Consider the following 27,626-nt stretch of genomic DNA (forward strand, 5'->3'; position numbering starts at 1 on the left):
AAGGAAAAAAAGAGAAGTAAGAAGATTTGCTGGCAGATCAGAGGATGTGGTTATCAGTAATGAGAGTGATAGAAAGCCAGGAAGATCAGATGTAGATGTTGAGAAAGAAGATATAAAAACTGGAAAAGAGGATAGGCATTGGAAAAAGAATGAAAATAAAAAGAGAACTGGTGAATTATGGGGCCCTATGATGTGGGGTTTAATAGGAGAAATCAGGAAGCCGGGTGAAAGAGGTTCAAAGGGATAAAACAGGACACTGGGTTTTGTAACTGGAAAATTCTCTGGTGTCCAGAATTTGTGCCTTTGAAAAACTTGTCTTTGGAAGAAGAGACCTTCAGTTTAACACTTGATTTAGAACTCTGGTCATACATACACAACATGCATTTCTAGAAAAATGTAGCCATTCATTACTTTAAGCCTGTTCCAAATGATAGCTATTTGAGCCACAAAAAGAAGTTTTTTACTTTGCTGTTAGATTTTTATTTCTGACTGGAAGAATTCATGTAGTCTCAGCTGCTTTCTCATCCATACCTATGGAACTCAAATTACTTGTGAGCCATGTTGGTAGGGCAGTCAAAGGATGGGCACTTTCCTATTTCTTCTGCTGTACATATTGGGGTAGAGAGTCTTTTCTGTTTTCTATGCATTAGGCTGGAACAATTATTGAACACAGTTTATAGAACTTAATAATTACAAAATCTACACTATCTCTATATCTCTATAAAATCTTATTGTTAAATTCAGTCTTCAGAGATACTGAGTGCTCTTTTTGGAGTTTGTTCTTCCATGGATTTTATGCAATTACGTCATGGATTTAATTTTGCTTGAGATATGACCAATTGCTTACCAAAAAAAAATCTATATTGATGATTTTCTTTCTGCTTGCCCTTTGCCCATGAAACAGATATAATTTAGACAAAAGAAATGTCTTCATTTAGGTGTTGGAAAATCAGATGAAGAAGGATCTTGCAGATAAGGAAGCACTTGAGAATATGCTCAGAAGACATGAAGAAGAAGCACGTGAGAAATGCAAAGTCCTGGCTGAACAGAAGGCGGTATGTGGTGTTGAGCTGAGAATCAAAGCTGTTTGAAGAGTAGCTTTCTGAGGCTGATTTCAAGCAAGATAATCTTGTTTGAGGTTCTGTAGTGCTGCTGAGCTGCTTTGAAGGAAATTCATTGATTAATATGAATTTTAAAACACTTTTTTTTTTAAATTCAGAGTATCTTCAAGAATATTTCCTTAAAAAAGCCGTGCAGCTCATTTTTTCCCCCTTGTTTTGTGCCTCGATAATGGTTGTTTTCCTAACATTAAATCAGCAGAAAGCAGCTGCAAATAGCTCCAGTAATTGCATCTGTGTTGCTCATTTTGGCCATTTGATCAGTTTTCTTTTAGTTCTTTTTGTTTCTGGAAAAAGTTCAGACTTTTTAATAAACTTTATTTTTGTAACCGCTCGCGTGGCGCGGCCTCAAAGGCCTCACTGCTATGTTTCAGATGATCAATGCAATGGATTCGAAGATCAGGTCACTGGAGCAGAGAATTGTGGAATTGTCTGAGGCCAACAAACTGGCAGCAAATAGCAGCCTCTTTACCCAGAGGAACATGTAAGTGTGGCAGCTGCTGTCACTGCTGAACAGGTCTCAGGAAGATGACCTTAAAGCCTTTTCCAATTGAAATGATTCTCTGATTCACCGTGTAAAAGTGGCTCTTTTTTGCAGGCCTGCTGTACTCCCTGCTTGTTTTTCAGTGATAGCCTTTCAAAAATGAGCTTTGTTCTTCAAATAGTTGGGGCTCGCTGTGTATTTTGTGTTTTCTCAAACATGACTGGGAAAATTGGTTTGTATTACAGTGTTTACTTTGGAGCATTTCCTAAGGCAGGTGATTTGTGTAGGTTTGCCAAATATGTTAAATGAATACTAATAACTTTGTCTGAAATACCCCTGGAGAAGCACACATTCTTTCTTTAAACATAAACAGTGCTAATAAATTTATATTTTACTCAGTTCCCCTGACGCATCATTTTGAAATTGAAAACATTAAACACCCTTCACTCACAAACATTCCATCATGCCTTGATGGATGAGAAGACAAGGAAGAACACTAGATTTTTAAGCCAAGAATTTCTCTGCCTGATTTTGAATTCTGTTTCAGATCCTTTCATCTGCCTGAACTTTATTTTTCTTTGGATTTTAGCTGAGATTCCTTATCCTTACAGTGATGTTTTTCCTTCATAAATGACCTAGAGGTGTTCTACTTCAAGTGTAGGAAAAAGCATGGACTGTTTGATACATCCTGCAGAGCAGGGCTAAAACAGTAATTTGCCCATATTGAGTTCAGAGATTCACCAGCTTGGTTTGCACAAAGGTTTCAGTGTCGATCAGCTGCTGGATCCAACATCAGGCAGTGCCTTTGTGGGAAGCACTTGGATAGATTCACCTCTAATGCTGAATAGAATCAGACAAGGTCGAGTTTTGGCAGAGATTTGCTTTGGTTTCATTCCTTTTCTGTGGTCATTATGCCTCCAGATATGTAATGGCTCCAATTTTCCTTGCATTTCAAATACCTTGCAAGTTATTTTAACCTGGGCAGCCAAAAATATTCACAGAAATAACTGAGGAATTTGATTGTATTGCTTAATGCTCCAGATGACCTCCAGCTAATCACCCAGGGAGTTTGTTGAGGCAGCAAAAGCCATAACTTACCTTCAGTCTAAAATAAAACAGAAATGTCTCAAGGTGGAGCTGGGAAGTGTATGGAAGGTTGAGTGTCTCAGTCATGGGTGCTGAACTGAGTGTAAGGACTTACAGCATTCTCTGGGAGCCATATCCTTGACTAGAGAGCCACAGAAAACAAGAAAAACATATAATAATGTTTTAACATACAATTCAAAATAGATTATTGACAGACATATTGTCAAATGATGAACTTTGCGGGATTGGTAGGAAGTGGTACAGAATTAGCAACATTTTGAGAGAAAATTGCTTAATTATGCATGCAGATAGTTAATGAATTTGTGCTTATTTTGTGAATTGGGCTGTTGAAAATGTATAAATTGTTGTTGGACTGTGTTTTGAACTCACAAAAGCTGCAGCTAATCTGAGCGTGCATCAAGAGGAGAGCTAGTGATTAAACCCTTCAGAGGAGAGGGGAGCTCTGCAAGCTTTTGTTCCAGCAGTATCTGAGGAAACCAATGATTATCAGGTTCCTGAGAAGATAGCCCAGTAAACAGCAGGAAATGAAATAACACCATTTGACAGTTCTGGCTGACAATAATCTGTAGAGGTAAATTAAAAAAACAGAGAGGGTGAAAGGGTGGCTTTGCTTGCAGTGCAGAGAAATGTGAGTCAGAAGACTTAAGTTCTATTTTTAGTTTTGTTAAGTCTTCCTATTTGATCTTGGGCAACCCACATAATTTCTCTGGGATAGGATTAATAACAGCTTATCTCACAGTGAACTTCTTAAAATATTAATTCATTAATATATGTAGAGCTTTGTGAGGCTTCTAAGTAGAAAGCACTCTGAGGCAGAATTTTCCAATGCATGATAACACAATTCCAGGAACTGTAAATAATGCAGAAAGACCCCTTTTTGCTTTTTTTTTTTTTTTTTTTGAGGGTGTCCATTTCAAATGGTAATAATTAATCATTGCCAGCTCTCAAAATTCTTATGAGAACAAGTAATTATTTTTGTCTGGATTGTGGATTAAGGCTTTGATCAGAGACAGCAAAGCTTCACTTCAGTGTAGGTCAAGTTCTATGTCCATTACAACTTTCAAAAGCCCCCAACAAAACAACCCCCAACCACACTACCCCCAGTCCTAAAGCATGGGGTTCCTCTTCTCTCATGGAAATACCCTGTGAGAAGGCAACTCCTAGAATTTATTTTTCCCCTATAGAAAAACATGTGACAATGAACTGATGAAGTGAGGAAAATGGATTGTATCTTTAATAGCATTATAGATTACCCTCTGCAAGATTCATTGTCTGTGCAACTGGCAAATATGGAATTTTAGTGCTCTGGGCATATGTTGATGAATGCACTCTATTTTTTTTATTTTTAGCTGGAATGTAGAATTTTAGCCAGGAACTTAACTGTTCTACTTAACAGCAAACTTGTGCTCTTCCTTACTCCACCCCAGTGCAAGGACATATGTTATGGGCATTTTGGGTTTGTCACTTGTGCATTTCTTCTATCAGGAAAGCCCAAGAGGAGATGATTTCAGAGCTCAGGCAACAGAAGTTCTACTTGGAAACACAAGCTGGAAAGTTGGAGGCCCAGAATCGAAAATTAGAAGAACAATTGGAAAAGATGAGTCACCAAGATCACACTGACAAGAACCGCCTGCTAGAGTTGGAGACACGGCTGAGAGAGGTGAAAACATGGCTCTAATCCCTCTCAACAAACTTTCTTAAATCTATCCCATTTCATCAATACAATGAGAACTAGAATTAACTTGTAGTGGTATTTGGAAGTGTATTAGTAATTAAAGAAAAAAAAAGGCAGTTCAATAAAAGGAAATTAATGTAAGTATTAAGGACTTATCATCCCGAATCTGAACTTTTAGAATTCTATTTCTATATTTGTTTGTACAATAGCCTTCTAATATTGTCTGGGTAGAGAATAATAGCTCAGCAATGTACAATCACCAGACAGAGATAACCTGTAGCCTTAGAGCCTACAGCTTAGAAAGAAAAGACCCAACAGAACTGCTGTAAGAAAAAAGGAACCTGCTGCTTCATGTACCATTTTCAGAGTTTTTTGGCAAGAAAATCTAGCAGTAATATGGAAATATAGCCTTCTAAAGATCTGTGAGCTGAGCTTCATTTTTGACTTTGTATTAACTACTTTGGATGTACAAATTCTTCTCCAGTCTCAGTCCACTAATTTTCAGCTAAGGCTGAAATCTTGCCTTCAGCTAAGGTTGATGGACAACCAACCTGTCCTTCTTTGGCCAGAAGCTGACTGAGACCAGGATAAGGTTTCTGACAGCCTTGTCACACACCTCAAGCACAACAGACAGATTCCCTTGGGATAGCTGGGAGCCTGAAGAAGGTGCTAAGGTTTGGAATTGATTCTGAACTCTGAGAACTGTTTTAGTTGTTAATTTCTTATCCCTGGTGTGACATGTTTATCCCTGTATGCTGCAAGAAAACTGTCATCGGAAGCCATTCAGGTAAACCCAGAGCCGGATGAGCTAGTGGGTTTCTTTAAAAGGAATCTGAAGGGAAGATAAAACATGGAAGTTGATTGCAAAATATATGTAATGTATGCCTAGAGATTCTCAAATAAAGATCCTTAGAGACTCTTAGCTTCAGTGAAGAATGTTCATCACAAACTACTTCAACATTTTATATTAATGTTTGATATGTTTGAGCTACAGCTGGAACTATTCTTGTGCCCTTGTTTCAAAATGCCAGGTTGTTTTTTCCAAGAAAACCAGTAGATTTTAGGAAGTGTGGACAATCAAGGACAAAGCCGTGTCCTTGATTTCTCATTGCCTTAAGCAGTCTGTCAGGACGTGATTCTGGGAATAGACATGGCAATGGCATCTTAAACTGGGTTCTGAAATGAGACTACATTGCCTGTTGTGTCGTTGTTAGTAACTTACATTTGGATACTACTTTATCTTCAGGTTAGTCTAGAGCATGAAGAACAAAAGCTGGAACTGAAGAGGCAGCTGACAGAGCTGCAGCTGACCCTGCAGGAGAGGGAATCCCAGATCACTGGGCTGCAGGCTGCACGGACAGCCCTGGAGAACCAGCTCCGCGAGGCCAAGACCGAGCTGGAGGAGACCACGGCCGAGGCAGAGGAGGAGATCCAAGCCCTCACGGTGAGCCCTGAAACTTGTCCTGGGAGCCGCAGATGCACACTAGAATTGTGTAGGTGCATGTTTCATAAAGAGGTTAAAAGGAATTTATATGATCTAATTCTTAATTTTCAGAAATGGATATGGATTGTGCCTTGTGTTGATAGAGGCATGAATGGCTAAAATGTCAAATTTTACCTTTAACCATGTGAATACTTCCTAGTAATGGTTCATTGTTGCCTGAATTGACTGATGGCTTGTAGGAGAATTATTATTTTTGTTTTGAGATGAAAGTTGCATCTGAAATTGGTATTGTTAGGAGTTTAACTTATTTAAATAATACCTCATGAGTTTGAAAGTACTTGATGGTCATAAAGGTTTTGATGATTATTTTTTTTTCCTATCAGTTACCCTGCTTTGAGGACACTTATTCAGGGGAGCAAAAAGCCCCACCAAATTCCTAGGGAGAGTGTTCTAACACATAATTTTATTCCAATGCTTGTTTCATTAAAAATTGCCATGTGTGTCTTGCAGTCTGGTGAGGTGTGTGAGTGATAGAAAGGAAAACAAAGTTCAAGTCCTGCCACCCTCTTCCACCCCTACCCTCTGTAAATGGAGTTCTAGATTATATGCTGCTGGTTGCTGTCTCTTGAGCACAGAAATATGCTTTCAAACTGTTTGATTCTAAGAAATATTTCTTTCACAAAAGATTCCCAAGGATGCAGGTAGAGAATTTGACCTGCAACCAGCTAACCCCCCACCTTGAGCAGCAGCCTTTAATGACCTTCAAATCCTGTGATTTGGAAGTGTTGAAAATGTACATTCTCATGCTCCAGTGGCATTTAATCAAAGAACTGTTCCAAATATTGCTGCCATTGCTGGTTTTTGAGAGGGGAGGTGGGCTCAGCTGACACGGGCACTGGTTTATGCTGATGCTTTGGGTAGATGAATGGCAGAACCATTCCCTCAGTTCTAAAGTGGGCACAGGCTGGGCAAGTGCAGCAACAGCATTGAGGCCTAAGAATAACTGAATAGAAATGGCTTTGGGTTTCTTTTTGCTCAGAACTGAGGCAGTCCCTTCCCAGCTGAAAGCTTTGCATAACAGCCACTATCACTGCCAGGGGGCTGGCAATGCGCTTGGGATCTTTACCCAGCAGTGGAACAGATGAATATTCATGACCTGTGTTCACTCAATTATTGCTCCAGTTAATGGGGCAAACTGGTAGTGCTGGAGCAGCTGCTGTTAGACAGTCCAGCCCAGTAGGCTTGGGGCTATTCCTGTCATGGAGTTTTTTACACACTTTTATTTCTTGCATTGCCTGTTGTGGTAAGATAGCTTTTAAGCTCTCATATCTGACTTCTGCTGAACGTTTTTTTTTTTGTTTTTTTTTTTCCTGTTTAGTCTCTTGGCTCTAAGGAAAATGTTCTGAATGAAGAAAGGTGGCTGGATGTGCTTGAGCAGTAACCTTTTGTTTAAGTTTTCAGATAGCACATGACATTAGACACTTGTTAAATCAGTTTGAATTTTGAAAGAGGCCATGAGGCTGAAACAAGAACTTTTGCTTTGTCATGCTTTGCTTGTAAATTAGGGGTAAAATGGTGCATGCAATACTGCATTCTTTAAAATGAGTGTTTGAACTTTTCTGTACTTTAGATGCTGTCCTTCAAAGAATTGATTATTATGTTTTATCACTACTTTTTAGAGAGGCTTGGGCTTAAATGAGACTTTATAGTAGGATTCAGGTAGATTGGCAGAGTTGTTTGGGGTAGCTTGCATTATACATCATTGTAGTTTTTCTTTGCAAGCATTAAATTGTATGCAGTATTTATTTTCTATGAAACACCAATCTGGATACAGAAGTAAAACCAACTGAAATTAAGATGTCAAGAATGTAAAAACTTGACATGGGATCAACAAGTCTTCTGGTGACCATTTCAGATGGAACCTGTTACATAATTCCATTCTTGAGCTTGTAGATTTTCCTAAAGCACTTCAGAGTTGGGAGCATAAGTGTATTTTGATTAAGTAGGATGGGACTTTTGCTAATCAGTTCTTTGCCACTGCAAAGTGCTTTCATAGCCTGCAGCATCTGCCTTCCAAACTTTGCTTGCTGGTAGATTGTTCTGCAGTTTGTTTAGCAACAGCATTCTCGAATTCTAATGTATGAAAAATTGATGATTAACTTCTTACCTCCTTTAGGCACATAGAGATGAAATCCAGCGTAAATTTGAAGCCCTTCGTAATAGCTGCACAGTGAGTATTAAATACAGATCATTGAATTATTTTGAAATTAAGGATAATGAAACAAACAATTTCCTCATTTAATCCTTGATGACACTAGTTCCTAATGTGGACTTCTGGCTTCAAGGTGCTAGTAGGAGCTGGATGGATTGGATTGGATTTCTTTTAGGTTTCAGGTAAACCTCAATTTTGAGGTTTTAGTCTGATCGTGAAATTGTCACTGTTCTTCTTTTTGGAGAAGAAAATAAATTAAAATATCTCATTGCAGTGCAGCTAATAAGAATGGTGTAGCAGCTGCAAAAAATGACTGTAGGTGAAGATCTTTTCTGCTCACAAGAAGAAAAGATCTACCTGTCCAAATCCTGAGCTGCATTGTAGATCTAGGCCAGAGTGGATTTTAAGGAGGATTTCAACACTGTTTGAAGAGATAAGAAATGTTAAGGTTCCAAATAATACATTGACATACAGCAGAGAGAACTTCAGGATCTGAATTTTCACTTTCTGTTGCTTAAGATCTTTGACATGTGTTCAGATTTATTTCATCAGTCCAGGACAGATGTCCAAGGGCTTTGTCTATCCACAGGGATTCTTGCAGTTTAACACTATCTTCACACTTGTTTATGGTAGTTGATGGAAAGTTTCTGCCTTCTGATGACATGAATGACACAAGTGTTGGATAAGGACCACAGTCCTCTGGGTCAGCAGTGACTATAAATTATTCTGGGCTTTTTCTCTCTACCCCCACACTGTAAGCAGGGCTTAATAGCTGGGACTTTTTATCTTGATTGTTTCCCTGCTTCCAGTGACTTCCTCAAATGCAATTTTTCATGCTGTAGGAGTAAGTCTCTAATGTATAAGTTTCCATCTTTTAAAATATCTTTTCAGCATGAGAGTCATTCTGTTTTCCCCACTAGCTCCTTAGCACTAAGCAAGGGGGTTCTTCTGGACACAGAATATCTAATAGGAGGAAGTGAGAAAGAACAGCTTTCCAAAGTATTTTAACCTCTGTCTGAAACAAATCCAACACAAGAAACTTCACTTTCTGTTCCCTTCCTCATTTTCTTAGATGGAGTATCTAGCTCCCTTTGTGTCATCCTAGATCTTACATCCAGAGCTATCTTCTGTTGCTCTGGACCTTGCCTTTCATTCAGAGTGACAGCTTTCTGTGGAAACACTTTTGTGATCTCTATGCAGAGAGAAAACAGGTGTGGAGACTCTGTGGCTTCTGTTCACTGCAGGGCCAGCTGCCTTGCAGAGCTGCAACTCATTATCCAGTGACACTTCAGCTCTGAGTGTTGGAAACAAGCTCCAGCAGTGAAGAATGACCCATAACATTTCCAGAAGGTCAAGAGCTTCAAAGGACTTGTAAAAGTGTTGTGCATTGTAAGGTCCTTCAGTGGGATAAGTGGGATCAGACATCCTCATCAATAAGAAATTAATTAAATAGTTCCTAAATGAATAATACATGCCCATCATACATTCTCTTTGCAGCCCAGGAGAATGCATGTATAATTTAATTGACCATGGACAGATATTTTCATGTTGTGTGTTATGACTGCTCCTGGCTGCCCATCCTGCCTGAGGAATGAGGAAATCAGGGCAATCTTCTATTGCCCGTGAGGGTCAAGAAATGCTAATTACACTGCTTTCACCAGATGTTTCAAACTTGTTTTTATCTGATGGTATCAGTATGATGCAGGCTGTGCTTATTGGTGACCGTGTGACTCCACTTGAAGGTGATTAGAATTTATGCTCCTTTTAAAATCCAACAACACTTCAAGGGAATAATTGTAATATGCTGCTACTTATACAACATGATAAAGGATGGATTTATTCTTTCAGGAAGTTCTCAAGAGAGATCCTTTTTAAGCTGACACAAACTCCTTGAACAAGTCTGGCAAACTTTGGTAGGGAATTGCTTTTTATTTGATCTTATTAAGAAGCTCCAAACAGCGTAAGAATTACAAAAATAAGATTAGACAGGGAAAAAAATTGAAAAATTAAATTACTTCAGTACTTCTGTGGTCTTCAAAAGATAAATAAAAATACTTAATCAACTTTCTTTGGTATTGTTCCTGTTTCTCTAGCTTCACAAAGGTCACAGCTTCTGATTGTAGAGATGGCTATGTCTGCTTTCCTTGTATCTTCATTGCACACTTGTTCTTTCTTTTGCTGAGGTCTCTGACCAAGGAGGCATTTTTAGGTTCTCCTTTTTCGTGCTTTCTCTGTCACTCAGTTGAGCAAGAAATAATAGGATATGTAATTACAACAAAAATTGTAATTTGTGGTACCTGCTGTACACACACATGGGCTTGTGGGCACACACACAGTCATATCTTATCACAGCCTGCTCACAATGATAGCTCATCCAGCAAATCTCTTGAGGGAGAAGTAGTTCCCTACATTTATTCTATGAAAAAAGTGGTCCATTTGAGTGTCAAAAGTATTTTCCAGGCAATCAAAGAAAGATCTAGAAATAAAAGGCATTCTTAAATAGGAAAATTTGCACATTTGTCAGTTCTTCCAGATACCTCTGAGATCACCAACATGTTTAAAGTTAAAAATACAACTAAGTTATCTAAATAATAATATAATTGTTTCCAAAAGGAAACTTCCAGTAAGCAAGTAGTAAAGTCTTTAAATATTTAGCAGGAAAGAGTTGTATAAAAGCCTTGCACTGAGCTTGGTAAAATACCAGAGGACCACCATCTGAATCATCTGGGATGTTCAGGTCCAGGCTGTTGCTCTTTAGCAATCAATGGCATTTCTTATTACTAATTGGATATTGCATTTCCATGTATTCAAGTCTTCTTCAATAAAACAATGTTTATCTTTCCTTCTTGTGTTTCTTTTGTCATCATCTGGTGTCCCAGTCTTAAACATTAGCAGGCTTGATCTGCACTTGTGCAAGAGATTGGCCACTGAGTCACTGAATCTGTGAGCCCATCAGACAGGTATAATTTTAGTTACGTGTGAATTCCTGCTGAATTCAGTCTAAGATCCTGATTCCACATTGGCTCAATAAGTTGACATACAAGAACAATCTGTGTTCTTGTGAGCTTCCAAAATAATACTCAAAAATGTTACTTTGATGCTAAATTGTGTTTCAGAGTAAAGGAATCTTGCCCACTGTGACAAGGCTAATACCGAGGCAGAAACTTTTTTATGGCTTTGTTAGATTATTTTTAAAAAGTAAAATTCCTGTTGGGTAGTAGGGGGTTATCCTTGGTTCCCATTTCACAGAAAATATGATGGCAGATATCAGTTAGAGGCAGAAATGGAGCTTTGTAGTTTTTGTAGCTGACAAAAAAATCAGAGACTTCTGAGGCCTTGCTGTGAGAGAGGTTAATGAGACCTTCACTGTGGACATCATCATTTGAGGGAGAGGCTTTTGTTTGGGAGAGGCAGCTCATCTTCTAGGACCCAGGACAGGAACACAGGGACTGGGTGTTTTAATCCTGGCTTGCTGTGGGAAGGAGAGGAATGCAGTCTGGGCAGTGTCCAACTACTCTGCAGCTCCCAATGCCCCTTAGGATAAACCATGAGTTTTTGGTGACTGAGATCCATGTTTAAGGTGTGCTTCAAGGCACAGATGTTGTCTGACTATGGAGAGGGGAGGAAAGTGATGGATACATTGTTAAGTATTGATGGAACAGAGATACAATCTGTCTGCAGCCCTGCTTGAGAGCCTGGGCCTCTCAGTGTCGGGATTTCTTTGCCTGAAAAGCTTTGTCTCAGAGACTAGGAGAAGACAAAAGGAGTCTGATGTCTGCTCTCACTTCCTCCTCACAATAATTTGGGGCTAAGAGACAGCTTTTTCTTGTTTCCTATTTACTTCTGACAGGTAGCTTTCTGGTAAAGATTAATGGGGGTGGGGAGGAGTGGAAATGGATAGAGCAACACTATTAGTCGGGAATTACATTAAACTCCAAATAAGACACTGCTGATAGCATCCCAAAACAGTTTCCTTTGTTGTGTCCTAACATTTTTCTGCATGTCTGCTGATGGCATCTGAGAACTGAGACACATTTATGAAGGAATAAGGTATGGGGAAGTTAAGCTGCAGTCACTAGTATATAAATAAAACTCCTTAATTTTCTCCTTTTCCTCATTATTGTGCCTGTGGTTTTGATATGTGGAGCATATGGATTAAATTTAGTACATTTTGTCTGGTGTGCAAGCCAAATCATCATGGCCCTGACTGTTTGTTGCTCTGATATTTTATTTGATCCATGGCTGGAGAGATTTGTAGGACCAGGGGTAGCAGCTGTTTATCTGCTCAGTTTCACTAGAGGAATATTTTGCTTTCCTCAGACTACTCCGTAGGGAGAGAATTATGCTGGATATGGCTCCTTCTGCTGAGGAGCTGCTCTGCTTGGGTTGCTCTGCAATATTTAAAAATGTGATACAGTCCTCTGCATCAGGATAAAGATAAGCTGTGTTCTTAGATGTGGTGTGCAGTGAACAAATGTGTAGTTAGATGGTATCTCTGTTTTATGGATTAGTTGTGATGAAGATGTGCATAAATAGAGGAGAAATTTCCAGTTCCTCTGTGAGTGGTGATGCAGTGGCACAGATACAGTGGCTGTCAATTCTAGTCAATTGCTTCTCCAAGGTTTCAAGTGTTTGGTTAATTCATAAACTTAAAATGTGAAGATTTTTCTAATTATATTATGGGTCTCTAAAGGATACAATAGCATTTTCTTACTGACTTTCCTTTAATATACTTCACATTTACCTCAGAATAGCTTAGGATTGGTTGGTTTGTTTGGGTTTTTTTTGGGGCTTTTTTTTTTTTTTTTTTTTTGCATAAAGATTTTCTAAACTGAAGACGAAAACATCTAAAACTATTAACTCTTTCCAGGTAAAGGATTCTGGTATAGGTCGTATGTATGCCTAAGACAACATTTCCAATTAAGTATGGGGTTTTTTCGATCTGTGTTTTCTTTTTTTGTTGATCCCCAGGACAGGCATTTCTATCACACTACATGCCATTTTCCTGTGTCAGTACTACCCATTGCTCTTTAGGCTTTATAGTGTTAATAAACCCTCTAATCCTCTTGGGTTATTCATGGCTGTAGGTTGCTATTGCATGTCTTAACAAACATCCCCTTTCCCCATGAAAAATGGAAGAATTGTACCAAGAGGAACAAAGCAGTATTTTCTCAAATACTCAAATTTTCTCTTGTTAAAAAAAAAAAATTATATCTATCTATCTAGATTATTTAGGTTATAATATATTTGGAATTTAAGTCAAGGTATTTTGAAATTGCCAGTAAACACACTGTTAGAAGAAGGAAAGAGATCATGTCACATCTTCTGGAATCCTTCTTTCTTAACTGCTTTGGTATTTATCTGAAGCTTTCCAGAAATATCCTACTAGATAAAATGTAGCAGTGAAATATAATATGATCTGGTTTAATTTTAGTTGTATTCAGGGAAAGAAGACAAAATCGCAGAACCTAGAATAAAAGAAAATTGGATCTTAACTTCCAGCCCCTAAGGAATAAAATCAACTTGAAATACAGCCAGTTTTAATAACTAATTAAGTAGTTGGACATATTAACTCTGCACATGACTTTATCCATTTTATGTTTCCCTCATCTTGGTTTTCTTGTATTTCAAAACTAGCTTATTTTTTTTAAAATAGAAATTACTTGTGCTAGTGTATAAAATAGATGTGGAAGAAACCATTCAAGATATATTTTATATATCTTGAAACTGCCTAGATACATGGTGTGGTTAAACATAAAGTTAAAACAAATGGAAGTGAGCTTATCTGGCAGTTAGTAGAGATCTCAGCTGTTGTAAGAGCAGTAGGTACAACACTGTAAAAACAAATGTTCTTTTGCTCCTTTCTGTTTGTATAAACATATCTAAGTTCTTATGTCTGTAGCAGTATAGACACTAACATGTCCTTATGACACAGACTGCCCCCTCTGAAAGCTTGGTGCAAACAATGCAGAGGAAAATGTGGTTTTTTGAATAGGGCAGTGAGAGTGCTCAGAAACAAGCCCATGATCAGATTGCTTCAGAAATGTTGTTTTGTAGTGTGAATCATCTTGATTTGACCCTGAACATATGGGTGGCAGGAACTCCCCTTCACCCAGCAGGGAGTAATGGCTGTTGGACTTTTTCTGCTCACAGTTTAAAAACCAAATACTGTTAATTTAGATCCAGGAGAGGCATGGTAAAAGGCTGCCAAAATATGCATTACAGAGCCTTCAAAAAGAAATGGTTGTCATCTTTCCAGAGAGCTGAGAAGAGCTGTGTGCTCTATCCTCTACTGCTTTAGATATTTAAGTCCTTGGCTTGTGTAGGAAATTGGAACATTTAAATTTGAATGTGTGGCCAACTGTGCTCTGAGATTTTATTTTTTCCCATTTAATGAAGTATCTTATTCACTTTTCTTTGACATCCAGGCAAAAGAGCCTCTAGAATATATTTTTAAGAGTTGAATGTGAATTATATAGAGTTTACCAGTTTCTGAAATTCTTTTTATTAAGCTAATTTCAAGATTATACTGAGGTTTCTTTCTCTTGCATTGTGGAGATGTTGGTTTTGAGTTAGGAGGAGGGATGTATTCATTCACCCTGTGTTCAGGCCTATCATTCATAAAACCAACTGTGAAAATGGCCCACTGTTGTTTATATTTGCCTTTCAATTGGAGAGGACTGTGGTTTAAAGCTTTTAGTTAAGGCTGATTGAACAAATGGGTGCTCCCACTTTGGCAAAGGCCTTGTTGAGTTATTGCTTTTCACTGATTTTCTGTGTTGTGTTACCACACTGATTTCTTCCCTCATGTGTACCCAGCTGCCATCCATAATGCTGTTACTTTGATAGACTGTATTTCTTAACATTTTTCTGCCTTTCCTGGTTATAACCCAGTGTTACAAATAATAATATAAGTAATTCCCAGGGATATCCATCAGGTTGTATTGCCTCCACTGCACCTCTTGGTCTGTTTTCTTCAATACCAAACTTTGAAAGCCTTTCTGAGAGTATTTAGCCTCATTGCACTTAGGGGAGATTGAGGCAAAAAAAAGGTAAAGTGCTTTGGCAAAAGGTCACTGTAAGTCAGCAGCAGAGCTGAGAATCCAGCCAGAACTCCTGGCTCCCAATCCAGTGCTTTAGCTATGACAGCTCTCTCAAATAATAAATTACATTGCAGCATATTTATGCTCTGAACCAGATTAAAAAGAAAAAACAAGCTTTTTTTCTCTAAGACACAAAACTCTACTTCTAATCCAAGTACATTACTATGCACAAATATCTACCACTATAATACTGCCCTTTTGTTTGAATTAGAAAAAATTTAAAAGCTTGGCAATAAATAATTCTGTGTGAGAACGCATTTTCAAAAACTTGTGCTCACTCACGTGTAATTTATTTTTCTTTCTAGGTGATTTCAGATTTGGAAGAGCAGCTGAACCAGCTCACTGAAGACAATGCAGAGCTGAACAACCAGAATTTCTTCCTGTCCAAACAACTCGACGAGGCCTCAGGGGCCAACGATGAGGTTGTCCAGCTGCGGAGTGAGGTCGATCATCTCCGCCGAGAGATCACTGAGAGGGAGATGCAGCTGACCAGCCAGAAACAAGTAAGGCTCTCTAAGTCTGGGTCAGGAGCTCTTTGTGGGAGCTGGCAAAAATGCCTTTGACATCTGGAAACCCATAAGAAGTGATGATGCTTCAGGGGGAATTTAAGCCTTCCTTCCCAGGGCAGTTGGGTGGAATGGAAATTTTTGGTATTTCCCATCGTATTTTTACACAATTTTATTTAGCAATCCTGCCCTCTGAAGGCATTGTCATTTGGAATTACTCATTTTAATTTGGTGGCCCTGGAAATCTCGAAATGTTCATAATGAGATCGACCTGACATTATGAGGGATCACAAGTGAATGTTCAGGAGCCTTGAAATAAATGGGCTGTGATTTCCCAGCTCCTGTTGGCTGCAGATTTGCATGTACTGTAATCGAAATGGTGAGGCTGAAGCTGAAAGTGCACGCTTGATGTGGGATGTGAGAATTGATAGGAGGATTTATTTTTAGACTATGGAGGCCTTGAAGACAACATGTACGATGCTGGAAGAGCAAGTAATGGACTTGGAGGCCCTGAATGATGAACTTCTGGAGAAAGAGCGCCAGTGGGAAGCCTGGAGAAATGTTCTAGGGGATGAGAAGTCCCAGTTTGAATGTCGAGTTAGAGAGTTGCAGAGGATGCTGGATACTGAGAAACAGAGCAGGTCTCTCTCCCTTCCTTCCCTTATATTAACTTTTATGAAAATGCTGTATAGAAGCTAGTACAAAAATTATATTTAGCATAGGATATGGGAGTTGGAGCTAAATATAAAATCTTGTGAGGTAGTTCTAAAAATGGTTTATTAGTTAATAGTCATCACTGATATTGTTCCTTTTGTTTCTTTGCAAGTGAACCATTCAAGGGGAGTGGTATTTATCATTGTAATTTATAAAATGTCTTGATTTATTATCTTCTATTTTATTTTATGGAAAAATAGTCTTTGCTCCTGACTTTTCCTGTAGGGTCTTGGAATTTTTAAGGCTGTAGTTCTGGCAAGGGCAGGAACAGGGTTATATAATATAAAAGTGTTGCAGCAAACAGTCTGGCTTTCTAATGTAACATCTTGAATTTGAGGCAACCTCTGAAAGAGTTATTGATGCCACTGCCTGTTAGGGAGAGGTCAAGCCTGCAAGGAGTTAGGTAATGTTATTTTCCATTTTAATGCAGAGTGAGAGCAGATCAGCGTATTACTGAGTCTCGCCAGGTGGTAGAACTGGCTGTCAAGGAACACAAGGCAGAGATTCTGGCCCTGCAGCAAGCACTCAAGGAACAAAAACTCAAAGCAGAGAGCCTTTCTGATAAGGTAAGTAACTTTCAATCCTAGACTTCCATAATTAGATAAAATACTTTTCCACTGATATTACTTTTAGAAATATGGCCTTGAGCAGCTTTTTTTGAGATGTTATAGAGACAAATTAAAAAGACTGGAGGGCATAGAATAGAATTCTATCTTCAAGCCAAAGACCTCAGATTTTCTTTGAAAAAGACTAAAGCAGACAGCAGCCTATGATGATTGGAATGAAGTCCTTCAATAACTTGGAATCTGCATTGGAACAAGCCAAAATGTCTTTTGGCTCATTTTTCCCCAGCAACCAAAGGCTAATTGTATAGTTTTTCTTCAGCATGTGCTTGGTGAAGTTGGATTTTTAGACTGTGGAACTATATTTATTAGTGCTCAATGTTACTCTGACCCTCTTTCCCAGCTCAATGACCTGGAGAAGAAACATGCCATGCTGGAGATGAACGCCCGCAGTTTACAGCAGAAGCTTGAGACAGAAAGGGAGCTCAAGCAGAGGCTTCTGGAGGAGGTAACCTTGGAGATGCATGTTAGAACTTCAGAAGGTTCCACATCTTGAGGAGGGGAGGTTGTGTGAATAAGAGTTACACATCCATCCTTCTTCTATATAACTGGGGAGATTAATCAAGTTGGGGGAGTTGTTTTCACTTACAAGTTTGCCGAGTGTGTGGCCATGGCAGGGAGCAGTAAAAGTCAGCTGCTCCTCAGGGGCAGGGGAGCTGCCAAGGGGGACAGTGTGCCAGGTGAGGACAGGACCTGAACAAGAGGACCAGGGCAGATTTGCTGAAGGTACCAGTGATCATTATAGAAGCCTCCAGTCATGAGACATGAACTAGGTCAGGTCTGCAAGGCCAGGTCTGTGCCCAGGTACAGTTCTGACCAGGCCAAGGGTAAGGGCCATAGGTTAAAATCAGCTCTGGAGCCAACATGCTGAGGGTGCACACCTGGAGGCCACAGGTGAGGCTTCTCACAGCTCTTTTCATCATTAATTTGGGTCACAGAATTTGAATCCAAGGTCACACACCTGTGCCATATCAGGGAGTAACTGCAGGCAACCAGTTCTGGGTGGTGGAGGAAGAGGCCCCAGAGGAGGATTTCAGGGGTGGTTATGGACAATTAGGGCAATTGCAGCTTTCTGGTATTCTGGGGGTACTGACAGGTTGCCTATTCGGTATGCATCACCAGGGAAGTTTTCTGCTCTTGCTTTATTGTCTTTTTATGCTCTTGCTTTGTAGCATAGGTATGTTCATGGTTTTCCTAGTCAGGGACCTTCTTGTTAAGAAAGCGTAAATCCTAAAAGAATTAGGAGCATTTTGTCATGTGCCCTCTGGTGTTAATTGGAGACAAAGATGTACACAGCTGGCCATTATTTTCCTTATCTCATGTGACTATGACTGTCCTGGTTTATAGTAAAGATTATAGTTTAATTTATTTTTACAAAGTACTGAGGTGGCTTCTGGTGGTTGTAAAGAGAGCTTGAGAAAATGGTGTTACTACATATTAATATAAATACACAGGAATGCTGGTTTAGTCACAATGCATTCTGAAAGCAAGGAATCTTCTAGAGTATTGCAACTGGCCAGCTTTTGATGAATTGTGTGTTTATTTATAAGTTCTGCAATGGTAATTATTTTACAAGGAGTGACAACATTTAATAGCTTTTACTTACAAACAAGAAGACAACAAACACAAAACACTGGCCTTTGTTTCCCTTTCAACAGCAGGCAAAGCTGCAGCAGCAAATGGATCTACAGAAGAATCACATCTTCCGCCTGACTCAAGGTCTGCAAGAGGCTCTGGACCGAGCAGATCTTCTGAAGACTGAGAGAAGTGACCTGGAATATCAGCTGGAAAACATTCAGGTGAGGAAGCAGGGCAGTGCTCTGCCTCATTCCCTGTGAGGCTTTAGGATGTGATTTACAGTTGGTGTGGCACTTTCTTTACAGTATTTTTTAGCTCTGTTTTGCTATCAAGTTATTTGTTTGTTTCTTCTGTTAAGATGAAATTTCTTGCATCTGTGTGTGATTCACAGGTTCTCTATTCCCATGAAAAAGTGAAAATGGAGGGCACTATTTCTCAGCAAACTAAACTCATTGATTTCCTGCAGGCAAAGATGGACCAACCAGCAAAAAAGAAAAAGGTGGGTGAAGAAGGTTTGAGAGGCATGGAATTAAATGGTTTTGTAATTAGTTACGTGCTGTGTATTCTTAATATTCTCTTTTATCTTTCTTTGTGTAACAAAATGTTGTTGTCATTTAAGACCATCCTGAGTTGGGGAACACAAACTTTACTAGGCAGAATGTGTTCTTTGTTGCTTTTCTGGTATTTTGTTATTCCTCCAACACTTAGGTTACAACCCAGTAGCTACACCTCAGTGAGGCTGTAGGAATACAGAATTTTAAGCCTGTTTTTTTTTTTTAATGGTAAGTATGTATATGTGTACAAGCCGATTGTGTATCAAGAGTAGTTGTCCTGTAGTGACAGCATAGAACTGATCAGTCAGGGGATGTGACTGGTGTCACATCTTTGTCATAAGCTGTTCTGTCATTTTGAATGAAGTAATTTAATTTTAACCACCTATTTTGAGATCCTCTGTTTAGATGCTTTTGGAAACTCCAGGTGTGAGTACTGACAGGTAATGTACATCCCTCTTTAAATTAATCCATATCTTGACATTTTTCTCTCCAGTGCCAATATGAACTAAAAATCCATCCTTACACATAACAGAATTGCCATTAGGCCCTCTGGCCGGACTGCCACTAGCTAGTGTCACTTTGCCTAGTTTAAGCCATCTCTTGCTAGGAGTTAGGAGTTGTCTGTGTGTTTCTGTTGCTAGGGCCTGTTTAGTCGGCGGAAAGAGGACCCTTCTTTACCCACACAGGTTCCCCTGCAATACAATGAGCTGAAAGTGGCACTGGAGAAGGAGAAGGCTCGTTCTGCTGAGCTGGAGGAGGCTCTACAGAAAACACGCATTGAACTCAGATCTGCTCGTGAAGAAGGTAGGGGTTAACAGAAAAGGTTGATCTGAAAGGAGGCACACATTTTTGGTCTGAAAACGTGCCTTTACTTGTGTGCCACTCTAGCAATAACATATATTGTTTAGTTATTACCACTGCTGTGAAGTTACAATAAGGCTACACTTGATTCTGCGGGCTGTAACTGCAGACTGGTGACACAGAGCCCTGCTAGGAGCCAGAGTGCAATGTTGGTCACATTAACCAGGGACATTTGTCTTGTCTGTAGCTGCTCATCGGAAAATATCCGACCACCCTCACCCGTCCACCCCGGCCACAGCCAGGCAGCAGATCATCATGTCTGCCATAGTGCGCTCCCCAGAGCACCAGCCCACGCCCATCAGTCTGCTGGCTCCACCCTCCAGCCGCAGGAAGGAAGCCTCCACACCTGAGGGTAGGCTCCTGCTCAGTTCCTACTCTTCTACCTCTGTCAGTGCCATCTCTTCATTGATTTAGTTGTTACCCTGCTGATGAGTTTTGTCCCTTGCAGAGTACAGTCGGCGCCTGAAGGAGCGAATGCACCACAACATCCCCCATCGCTTCAACGTGGGGCTCAACATGAGGGCCACCAAGTGTGCTGTGTGCCTGGACACAGTGCACTTTGGCAGGCAGGCCTCCAAGTGTCTGGGTAAGGGCAAAAAAAAGCACAGCTTGGGGGGAGGCAAAGCCATCAGCCCTCTAGAACAGGTGTGAAGACTCTGAATCTACTTGGCGCAAACAATCAGAAAGCATCTGGTGGTTTGAAGTGGCAGGGGAACCTTGGAGAGGCTGGGATTTGTGTGTTAGAAGTTGAGGCAGCTGTGTCATGATATTTTTTCTTTTTTTTGTCATTTAACAGAAGTTTTTCCCTGTCCTCTTGTCAGAATGCCAGGTGATGTGTCACCCAAAATGCTCAACTTGCTTGCCAGCTACTTGTGGGCTGCCAGCAGAATATGCCACGCACTTCTCGGAAGCGTTCTGCCGGGATAAGATGAATTCCCCTGGCCTGCAGCTGAAGGAGCCAAGCACCAGTCTGCGTCTTGAAGGGTGGATGAAAGTGCCAAGGTACAAACAGGAATCTTGGTGCCATGTCAGGTGCTGAAATATTTGGCCTTATATTACCCTGGCTCTTACAATGAGATAATTGGTACAGGCCAATTACATGGCATTACAATTGCTACCACTGAAATTTGTTTTTTATAGGAGTTGCATGTTTGCTTTATGTAGAATCCAAGCAGACAGTCCAACATGGCTTTGTGCTTATTTTCTTCAGGAATAATAAACGTGGGCAACAGGGCTGGGACAGGAAGTATATTGTCCTGGAAGGAACCAAAGTGCTCATTTATGATGCAGAAGCAAGAGAAGGTAACTTAGAATTTCTAGCAGGGACGTATTTTTTAATATTCTGATATTGTTTGGTGGATTGAGAGGCTTAAAGATTATTACTGTTTGCTATGGCTGTACCAAATTTAGCTAAATTTTCAATGATAAGGGAACATTATTTTTTTCTACAACCTTAGCCGTTTTATTGGCTGGCATGTCATAATAATCCAGCTGTGAAAACATCCAGTGTGCATCCACTTCTTTCTGCTATCAGAATTATTTTCTTGCTACCTGTTTGTCCATTCCTAATCTGTCTCCCCATTGTCCTGCAGCTGGACAGAGGCCTCTGGAGGAATTTGAGCTCTGCCTTCCTGATGGTGATGTAACTGTTCATGGAGCTGTAGGAGCTACTGAGCTTACCAATACAGCAAAGACAGGTGAGAATATTACATAGATGAGGTCAAATGGATTTCATCTGGCTTGCCATCAGTTAGCCTTGTTTGGCTGAACAGAGTTTTCTCCCTCGAGCTTTCATCGTGTAATGCTGTAATTTACCTCCATCTGAATTAGAGGAGTAGCTCAGTAGTCCAGATCTAGTTACACCCAGGCTGTTGCTTCTGTCGTGCTAGAACTGTGGTTAATATAGTCATCAAACCAAATGGAAGTAAACTTTAAGAGATTTGTAGCATAAACACTCGGTTTATTTAAATTTCTTCTTTATTAACTGTGATGTGTCATAACTCCTGCCACCATTGTGCTCTGACCACAAAGCCATTAACTTAGAAATGCTGTGGGGTGTATACAGTCTCTTATTATGAAAAAATGTTGATGTGTTGATTTGTATGTACTGAACAGAACTGATGGATAAGATTCTGTATGTCTTGACTGTTACATTAAAGGATACAGACTGTTAAAAACAAAGGTTTCCATAACCAGTTTTTACAGATTTTTCTTAATCAGCACAGGGAAAACTTTAGTCAAATCGCTGGTTTTGTTCTGTTTTTTGGTGGGGTTTTTTTCCACAATGGAATTTCTTTCTCTTTTGAATAAAAGGCAAGAAATTATTTTTGTTGAGTTAAAGACAGCCTTGTATGTATGGGTTGCTTACATCCAGCTAATATTTAGGTGTAAGTAGCTAGCCTGTGCAGGACCTGTAAAGGAGAAACCAATGTGTAAATTGCCATGGTACGTCATGATAAATACAACTTCTCTCCAATGAGGCTGAAAGGTGTTGATTTTAAGTCCACTGACAATATTCCAAAAACTAATCTAAGTCTTATTCTATCTATATAACATCTCAGATGTGCCATATATCCTAAAATTGGAGTCTCATCCACACACCACTTGCTGGCCTGGTAGAACACTCTACCTGTTAGCACCCAGCTTCCCTGACAAACAGCGCTGGGTCACAGCACTGGAATCAATAGTGGCAGGTGGGAGAGTTTCCAGAGAAAAAGCTGAGGCTGATGCTGTGAGTATAAAAGTTTCATTTAATCATAAAATATTCTGGGAGGGAGCAGAGTTTTGAAAAATATTTTTTCGGTATTTGACATACTGAGGTTTAACTGAAGGTAAGTTATTGCTTCTGCCTTATGATTTGAGCACCAGGAGCCAGTTCACTGTGAGACTGATGCTATGTATTACAATACCCTTCTTTAGACTTGAGGAGTGTAGTAAGAGAATCCAAAAATATCTCTGTAATTCCAGCAGGGGAAGGAAAAGCAGTTAGGACGTGGTTTAAATCCAGTCTCATAAGTCACCACATAAAATGAGCAAACCTTAAAAGAAGCAAAAATGCCCTCCCCTCCCATTCTTAGAGAGCCAGAGCTTTTATGTTTCCTGCTAGGGGGAGGTGTGCGTGGGTATGTACTTTTTAGTTCAAGTTTTAGTCCTAATAAGAGGTTAAACAGATTTGTTTAGGTTTTGGATAGCCTTTCTCACTCTGTTACACTGATAACTCTATTTTTTGGTAAAGGGAGGTTGGATTCTATGGCATTGCATAAGAGAATATTAGCTCTGGAGGTAGGGAATATCTGACTGCAGGAAATACTCTTTTTTTCTCAGACTCACATTTCTTTTGTCTCTGAGAAAAATACATGCTCCCACCAACACTTATACTTTTCTTTAATCCTTCCCCTTGGAAAATTCCACTGCTCTGTTGTAGGAGGTTGGGGAAAATGGAAAGGATAGAGACAACAATGGGTTCTGTCTGAATTTAGGATAATTCCGATCAGTTTGCCTTACTGTGTCTAAGGTAGATAAAAGTTTACTAATTCTTTTGTAGGAGGTATCCCTGCACCTTTTAGCTTTCTGAGAAAAAGAAATCTGTGCCAAGCTCTTTGCCTGTCTGAAATGATGACCTTGCATTGTTAAAATACTCACAGATGAAGAGATGAAGATTAACTCAACAAGAAAAAAAAATTTTTGTCATTTGCAGAAACTGCTGGGGAACTCTCTGCTGAAGCTGGAGGGTGAAGACCGTTTGGATATAAATTGCACAATGCCCTTCAGTGACCAGGTAACGATCATGTGCACTTGGGTCTTTCTCAGTAGTGGATAATTGATTCAGGGAAATGGCAGCTTGATTGCAATATGTGCAATTATGCACTCGTTTGTGAGTTTGATTTTTCTCTTCACTGCTAAAGAGTATCACCCAAGTTGCTGTTGGAGCATTCCTTGTTCTCCTCACGAAGTGCCTTTTTTTTCCCCCCTGTTGTAGGTAGTACTGGTGGGTGCAGAAGAAGGTCTTTATGCCTTGAATGTACTGAAGAATTCCTTAACGCACATCCCAGGAATGGGAGCTGTCTTCCAAATTCACCTCATCAAGGATCTGGAGAAGCTACTCATGATAGCAGGTACAGGGCTGTGTGTTCCCACTGACCCTGCAGTGGCTTTGTGCTGCCAGGTCCTGCTTGCCTTTGGATTTGGTCCAGGTTTTTGTCTGTTTTTTTATCAGTAAATTGGCAGGAATGACTTGCTGTGGTTAACACAGGCTTGTCTGAGGCTGGCTGGTGAGGGATTATGTGAATGAATGCTCAGTTAAACCTTCACAAGGAACTGATTTCAGAGCTGAGGGAGAGAAGAACCAGAGACAAAACATTTCCAGGGTAGAGGTCAGTCATCATTTTAAGTTCAGTTTAAAAAGTGTTGAGCTAATCAGTGAACATCTCTTCCCAATTATTGCATAACCTTTTAAATGTAATTAACTCTTTGAGGACCCCTATGTGATCACTGAGGCATGGGGCAACTCTTATCCTCTCTTGCCCTGTAACAAAGCTGGGACTCCTGTCATGATAAAAGATTTCTTTATGAAAGGAGCACCATCTTTAATCTCTCCATCTGTGATTTTCCAGAGATAATCCTTCCCACACGGATGTAGGCATGCTGAACATTAGGGTGTATCTTCATCTGAAAGCCCAAATTATCAAGTGTCTATAAGACATTTGTAGAGAATGAAAACCAAAAATCTCTCTCTTGTACTGCTAGTTATGTAGTTTTTTCCTGGTAAGGGTATAAGATGTCCATGGTTTATTTGTGTCAGGGTAGTAAAGAACAAAGCAAATCTCACACATAATGAGAAGGCTGTGTTAGTCTGTCACTGGACTTCTGAGAGCAATTGGCCTTGGGCTGTAATGCAATTCATTAGAGCAGTTCTTGGAAATCCCTTGCCAGCTCTGCTGGAACAGAGTGATTAAAACATCTTGTACTTGAAGAAGTTCTGAAGGGCAAAATAAAACTTCCTGACTAATTTGGAATAGTGTCTTAATGAGGCCACAATTACTGTGTTCTGCTAGACTTCAGCAACACTAATAATCCATGCAAGGAATGGTTGTTCTCCTGGTGGATTTACTGCCTGTTGTAGGGTTGGGATTTTGAAAGTTTTCTGTTTCAGTTTGAATGGGAATGACATGGAATGAATTCTACATGGTACCTTGTGACTGTTTCCACAGTAACAACCTGTAACAATGAGCTGCTGCTTAGGTAAGACTTGTAGAGAATAGGGAGTCCTCCCTTGATGAAATGCAACTTTTTTTTTGTTTGTTTCCAGGAGAAGAAAGGGCTCTGTGTCTTGTTGATGTCAAGAAAGTGAAGCAGTCTCTAGCCCAGTCTCACCTCCCAGCCCAGCCTGATGTCTCACCAAATGTCTTTGAGGCTGTCAAAGGATGTCACCTTTTTGCTGCTGGCAAAGTAAGTTCCAGCTCCCTTGTGCCCCCAGGCCACCCCTTAGACTGCTCTGAGTTTAATATTAACAAATCAGCATCTTTATTCCACTGGCAACATATTCAGGGTTTATATTCTGAATATTTTTGAATATTTTTATTCAAATAAGAATGTATGGGCTGAAGAGAGGCTGAGCTGGAGACAGAATGGGGGATTTGCTGCTAATGTGAATCAATTCAGTCAGGATGCCATGGTGGTATAGCTTAAACTGCTAGATAGTAAGAAATCCAGCATAGCATGGTACTATTGCCTCCTCACTATTGACTGCAGTTTTGAGATTTTTAATTAGTGAATTCTGTCCACTCTTTGTTCTTGAATGTCATGCTTCCAGGCTAGCAAATTTCCTTAGGTGTTTGTGTCACTTTAATTCTAGACATTTCACACATTACTGGTTTTAGTATGAAGCATTTAACAGCAGAAATTCTCATTGACAATTACTTCTGTGACAATTACTTTGGTAGCAAACTGAACACCACTCATTTCAAAGTGATGTTTAAGATACGTTTCTGGGGTTAAAATGTAGACCTAACCTATTTCAATTTGTCAATCCCTTTTCTGTGGAAAACAGTCTCATTTTTTATTAACGTCTTTCAAGCATAAAAGAAATCATCAAAGCCATTTTAAATTCACGTTCTTTTTTGAGAATGTGAAGAGGCTTTTCATTATTTCATGAATTCACAATAATTACCCTATTAATAAAATGTACTTGCTTATCTCTGCAAAATTCTTTTTGTGGCAAGAGGTTCTGGGATCTGTTTCACACGCTCAGCAATGGAATTTATTTTATTGCCATCCTGAACTGTGCTTGTTATCTTCCTTACAGGTTGAGAACAGTCTTTGTATCTGTGCAGCCATGCCCAGTAAAGTGGTGGTTCTGCGATACAACGAGAGCTTGAGCAAGTTCTGTATCAGAAAGGTGAGTTTAGTAACTCCCTGCTGTAGTTGAGGTTAATTCACGTAGTGCTCTAAGCCTTTACTGTGCAGCAAACATCTAAAATCTTTCTGTGTGCATGAGAAAATTTGTTTGCCAGCTGAAATGATAACAAATTGCACTGTGCACTGACTCAAAGTGGAGTAGGCAGCAATTTCCTTAATAAGAGATGGCATTTTTGGAGAGATGCAGAACAGAACTGTGATTTTTTTGAGATATTGGACTGAGCTGTAATCATACCTTCAGAGATCTCTCCTCAGGACAAAAAGTTTAAACACCACCTGGCTTAAAACAGGCTGGCACCCAGAAACTCATGTCCTCCCCTATTCACAAATGAAAGGATGTTCCACTCAAACTACACCTCGCTGGGAGGTTCTGCAGGTCACTTTGTAGGCAGCAGTTTATTTTCCAGTGTGACTGAGGCTGTTACCCCTGAGTGCTACATGGGCACTGCTGGAGGGAAGCAGTGGGCACAGTCATGCAGATCTGGCCCCCTCAGGAGGAAAGGCATGAATGATGGAGATCTGGGCACAAACACTGGGGATGCCAACACACCTGGAATGTTTACAGACCCTGCCGCTGATACCAACTCCTGCTCACAGCAGGGAACACTGAGGGTCTGCAGCCCTTCCTCTGACAAAGGCTTACATGCACAACATGCAAAGGCTGTTTTAGAGGGCAGGCTTTCCTTATCTCCACTAATGCAGACAACTGAATTTAGATCCTGACAAGATGGCAGCAAGCCCAGAATATGCTTTCCTCTTCTGCCAACTAAATTTCCGGATAAAGTAGGATTTATGCAAGGAATTTTGTCCTCAGAAGATCTGGGGATCTGTGTGTCAGGCTAACCTGCAGAGCTATACCAGCTCTTCAGTCACAAGGCAGGTCTTTGTGGACAACATCTCTCTGTCATGTACAAAGAAGGAAGGAAAGAAGGAAGATTGGCTGTGCCCTACTGTAAACAGGGAGCTGCTCACTGCTGCTCCAGAAAACTGAGCTGCAGAGCAGAACATCTTCCAGAACAGTATATTCTTCCAAAAGGAAGAGGATCTCCCTTGAGGCGAGCTGATATGTAAATCTGCATTCAAGCAGCACTTCCAACAAAACAAAACTTTCTTCTAGCAAGATTTTTGTCCACATGCTTTTGAGAGACTATTAGGGTCTTTGAGGTTGCCACTGCTCCCTTTTGTAAAGATAAATGCAGCAATATACAACATTCCAGACTCAGCATCATC

The 27,626-nt window shown here is 40.0% G+C and overlaps 1 protein-coding gene across 2 annotated transcripts in view; it reads left to right on the forward strand.

Moving 5' to 3' along the window:
* Positions 1-27,626, forward strand: part of CIT (citron rho-interacting serine/threonine kinase) — a gene marked incomplete at its 5' end in the record, with an annotated part of 67,535 nt that overhangs the window by 34,200 nt on the left and 5,709 nt on the right. For both annotated transcript variants that reach the window (XM_083873573.1, XM_083873574.1), the window contains 22 exons: positions 939-1,055; positions 1,493-1,602; positions 4,195-4,369; positions 5,631-5,828; positions 8,005-8,058; positions 15,449-15,646; positions 16,097-16,290; positions 16,794-16,929; positions 17,330-17,434; positions 18,645-18,785; positions 18,956-19,063; positions 19,760-19,922; positions 20,167-20,331; positions 20,428-20,565; positions 20,801-20,981; positions 21,190-21,281; positions 21,572-21,676; positions 22,541-22,710; positions 23,677-23,757; positions 23,959-24,094; positions 25,288-25,427; positions 26,284-26,376. In XM_083873573.1, coding sequence (XP_083729699.1) covers positions 939-1,055; positions 1,493-1,602; positions 4,195-4,369; positions 5,631-5,828; positions 8,005-8,058; positions 15,449-15,646; positions 16,097-16,290; positions 16,794-16,929; positions 17,330-17,434; positions 18,645-18,785; positions 18,956-19,063; positions 19,760-19,922; positions 20,167-20,331; positions 20,428-20,565; positions 20,801-20,981; positions 21,190-21,281; positions 21,572-21,676; positions 22,541-22,710; positions 23,677-23,757; positions 23,959-24,094; positions 25,288-25,427; positions 26,284-26,376 — 3,000 coding nt within the window. The remainder of the gene's footprint in view (positions 1-938; positions 1,056-1,492; positions 1,603-4,194; positions 4,370-5,630; positions 5,829-8,004; positions 8,059-15,448; positions 15,647-16,096; positions 16,291-16,793; positions 16,930-17,329; positions 17,435-18,644; positions 18,786-18,955; positions 19,064-19,759; positions 19,923-20,166; positions 20,332-20,427; positions 20,566-20,800; positions 20,982-21,189; positions 21,282-21,571; positions 21,677-22,540; positions 22,711-23,676; positions 23,758-23,958; positions 24,095-25,287; positions 25,428-26,283; positions 26,377-27,626) is intronic.

This window comes from Zosterops lateralis, assembly GCF_965231275.1.
Source record: "Zosterops lateralis genome assembly, chromosome: 17".
In the NCBI taxonomy this organism is placed as follows: domain Eukaryota; kingdom Metazoa; phylum Chordata; class Aves; order Passeriformes; family Zosteropidae; genus Zosterops; species Zosterops lateralis.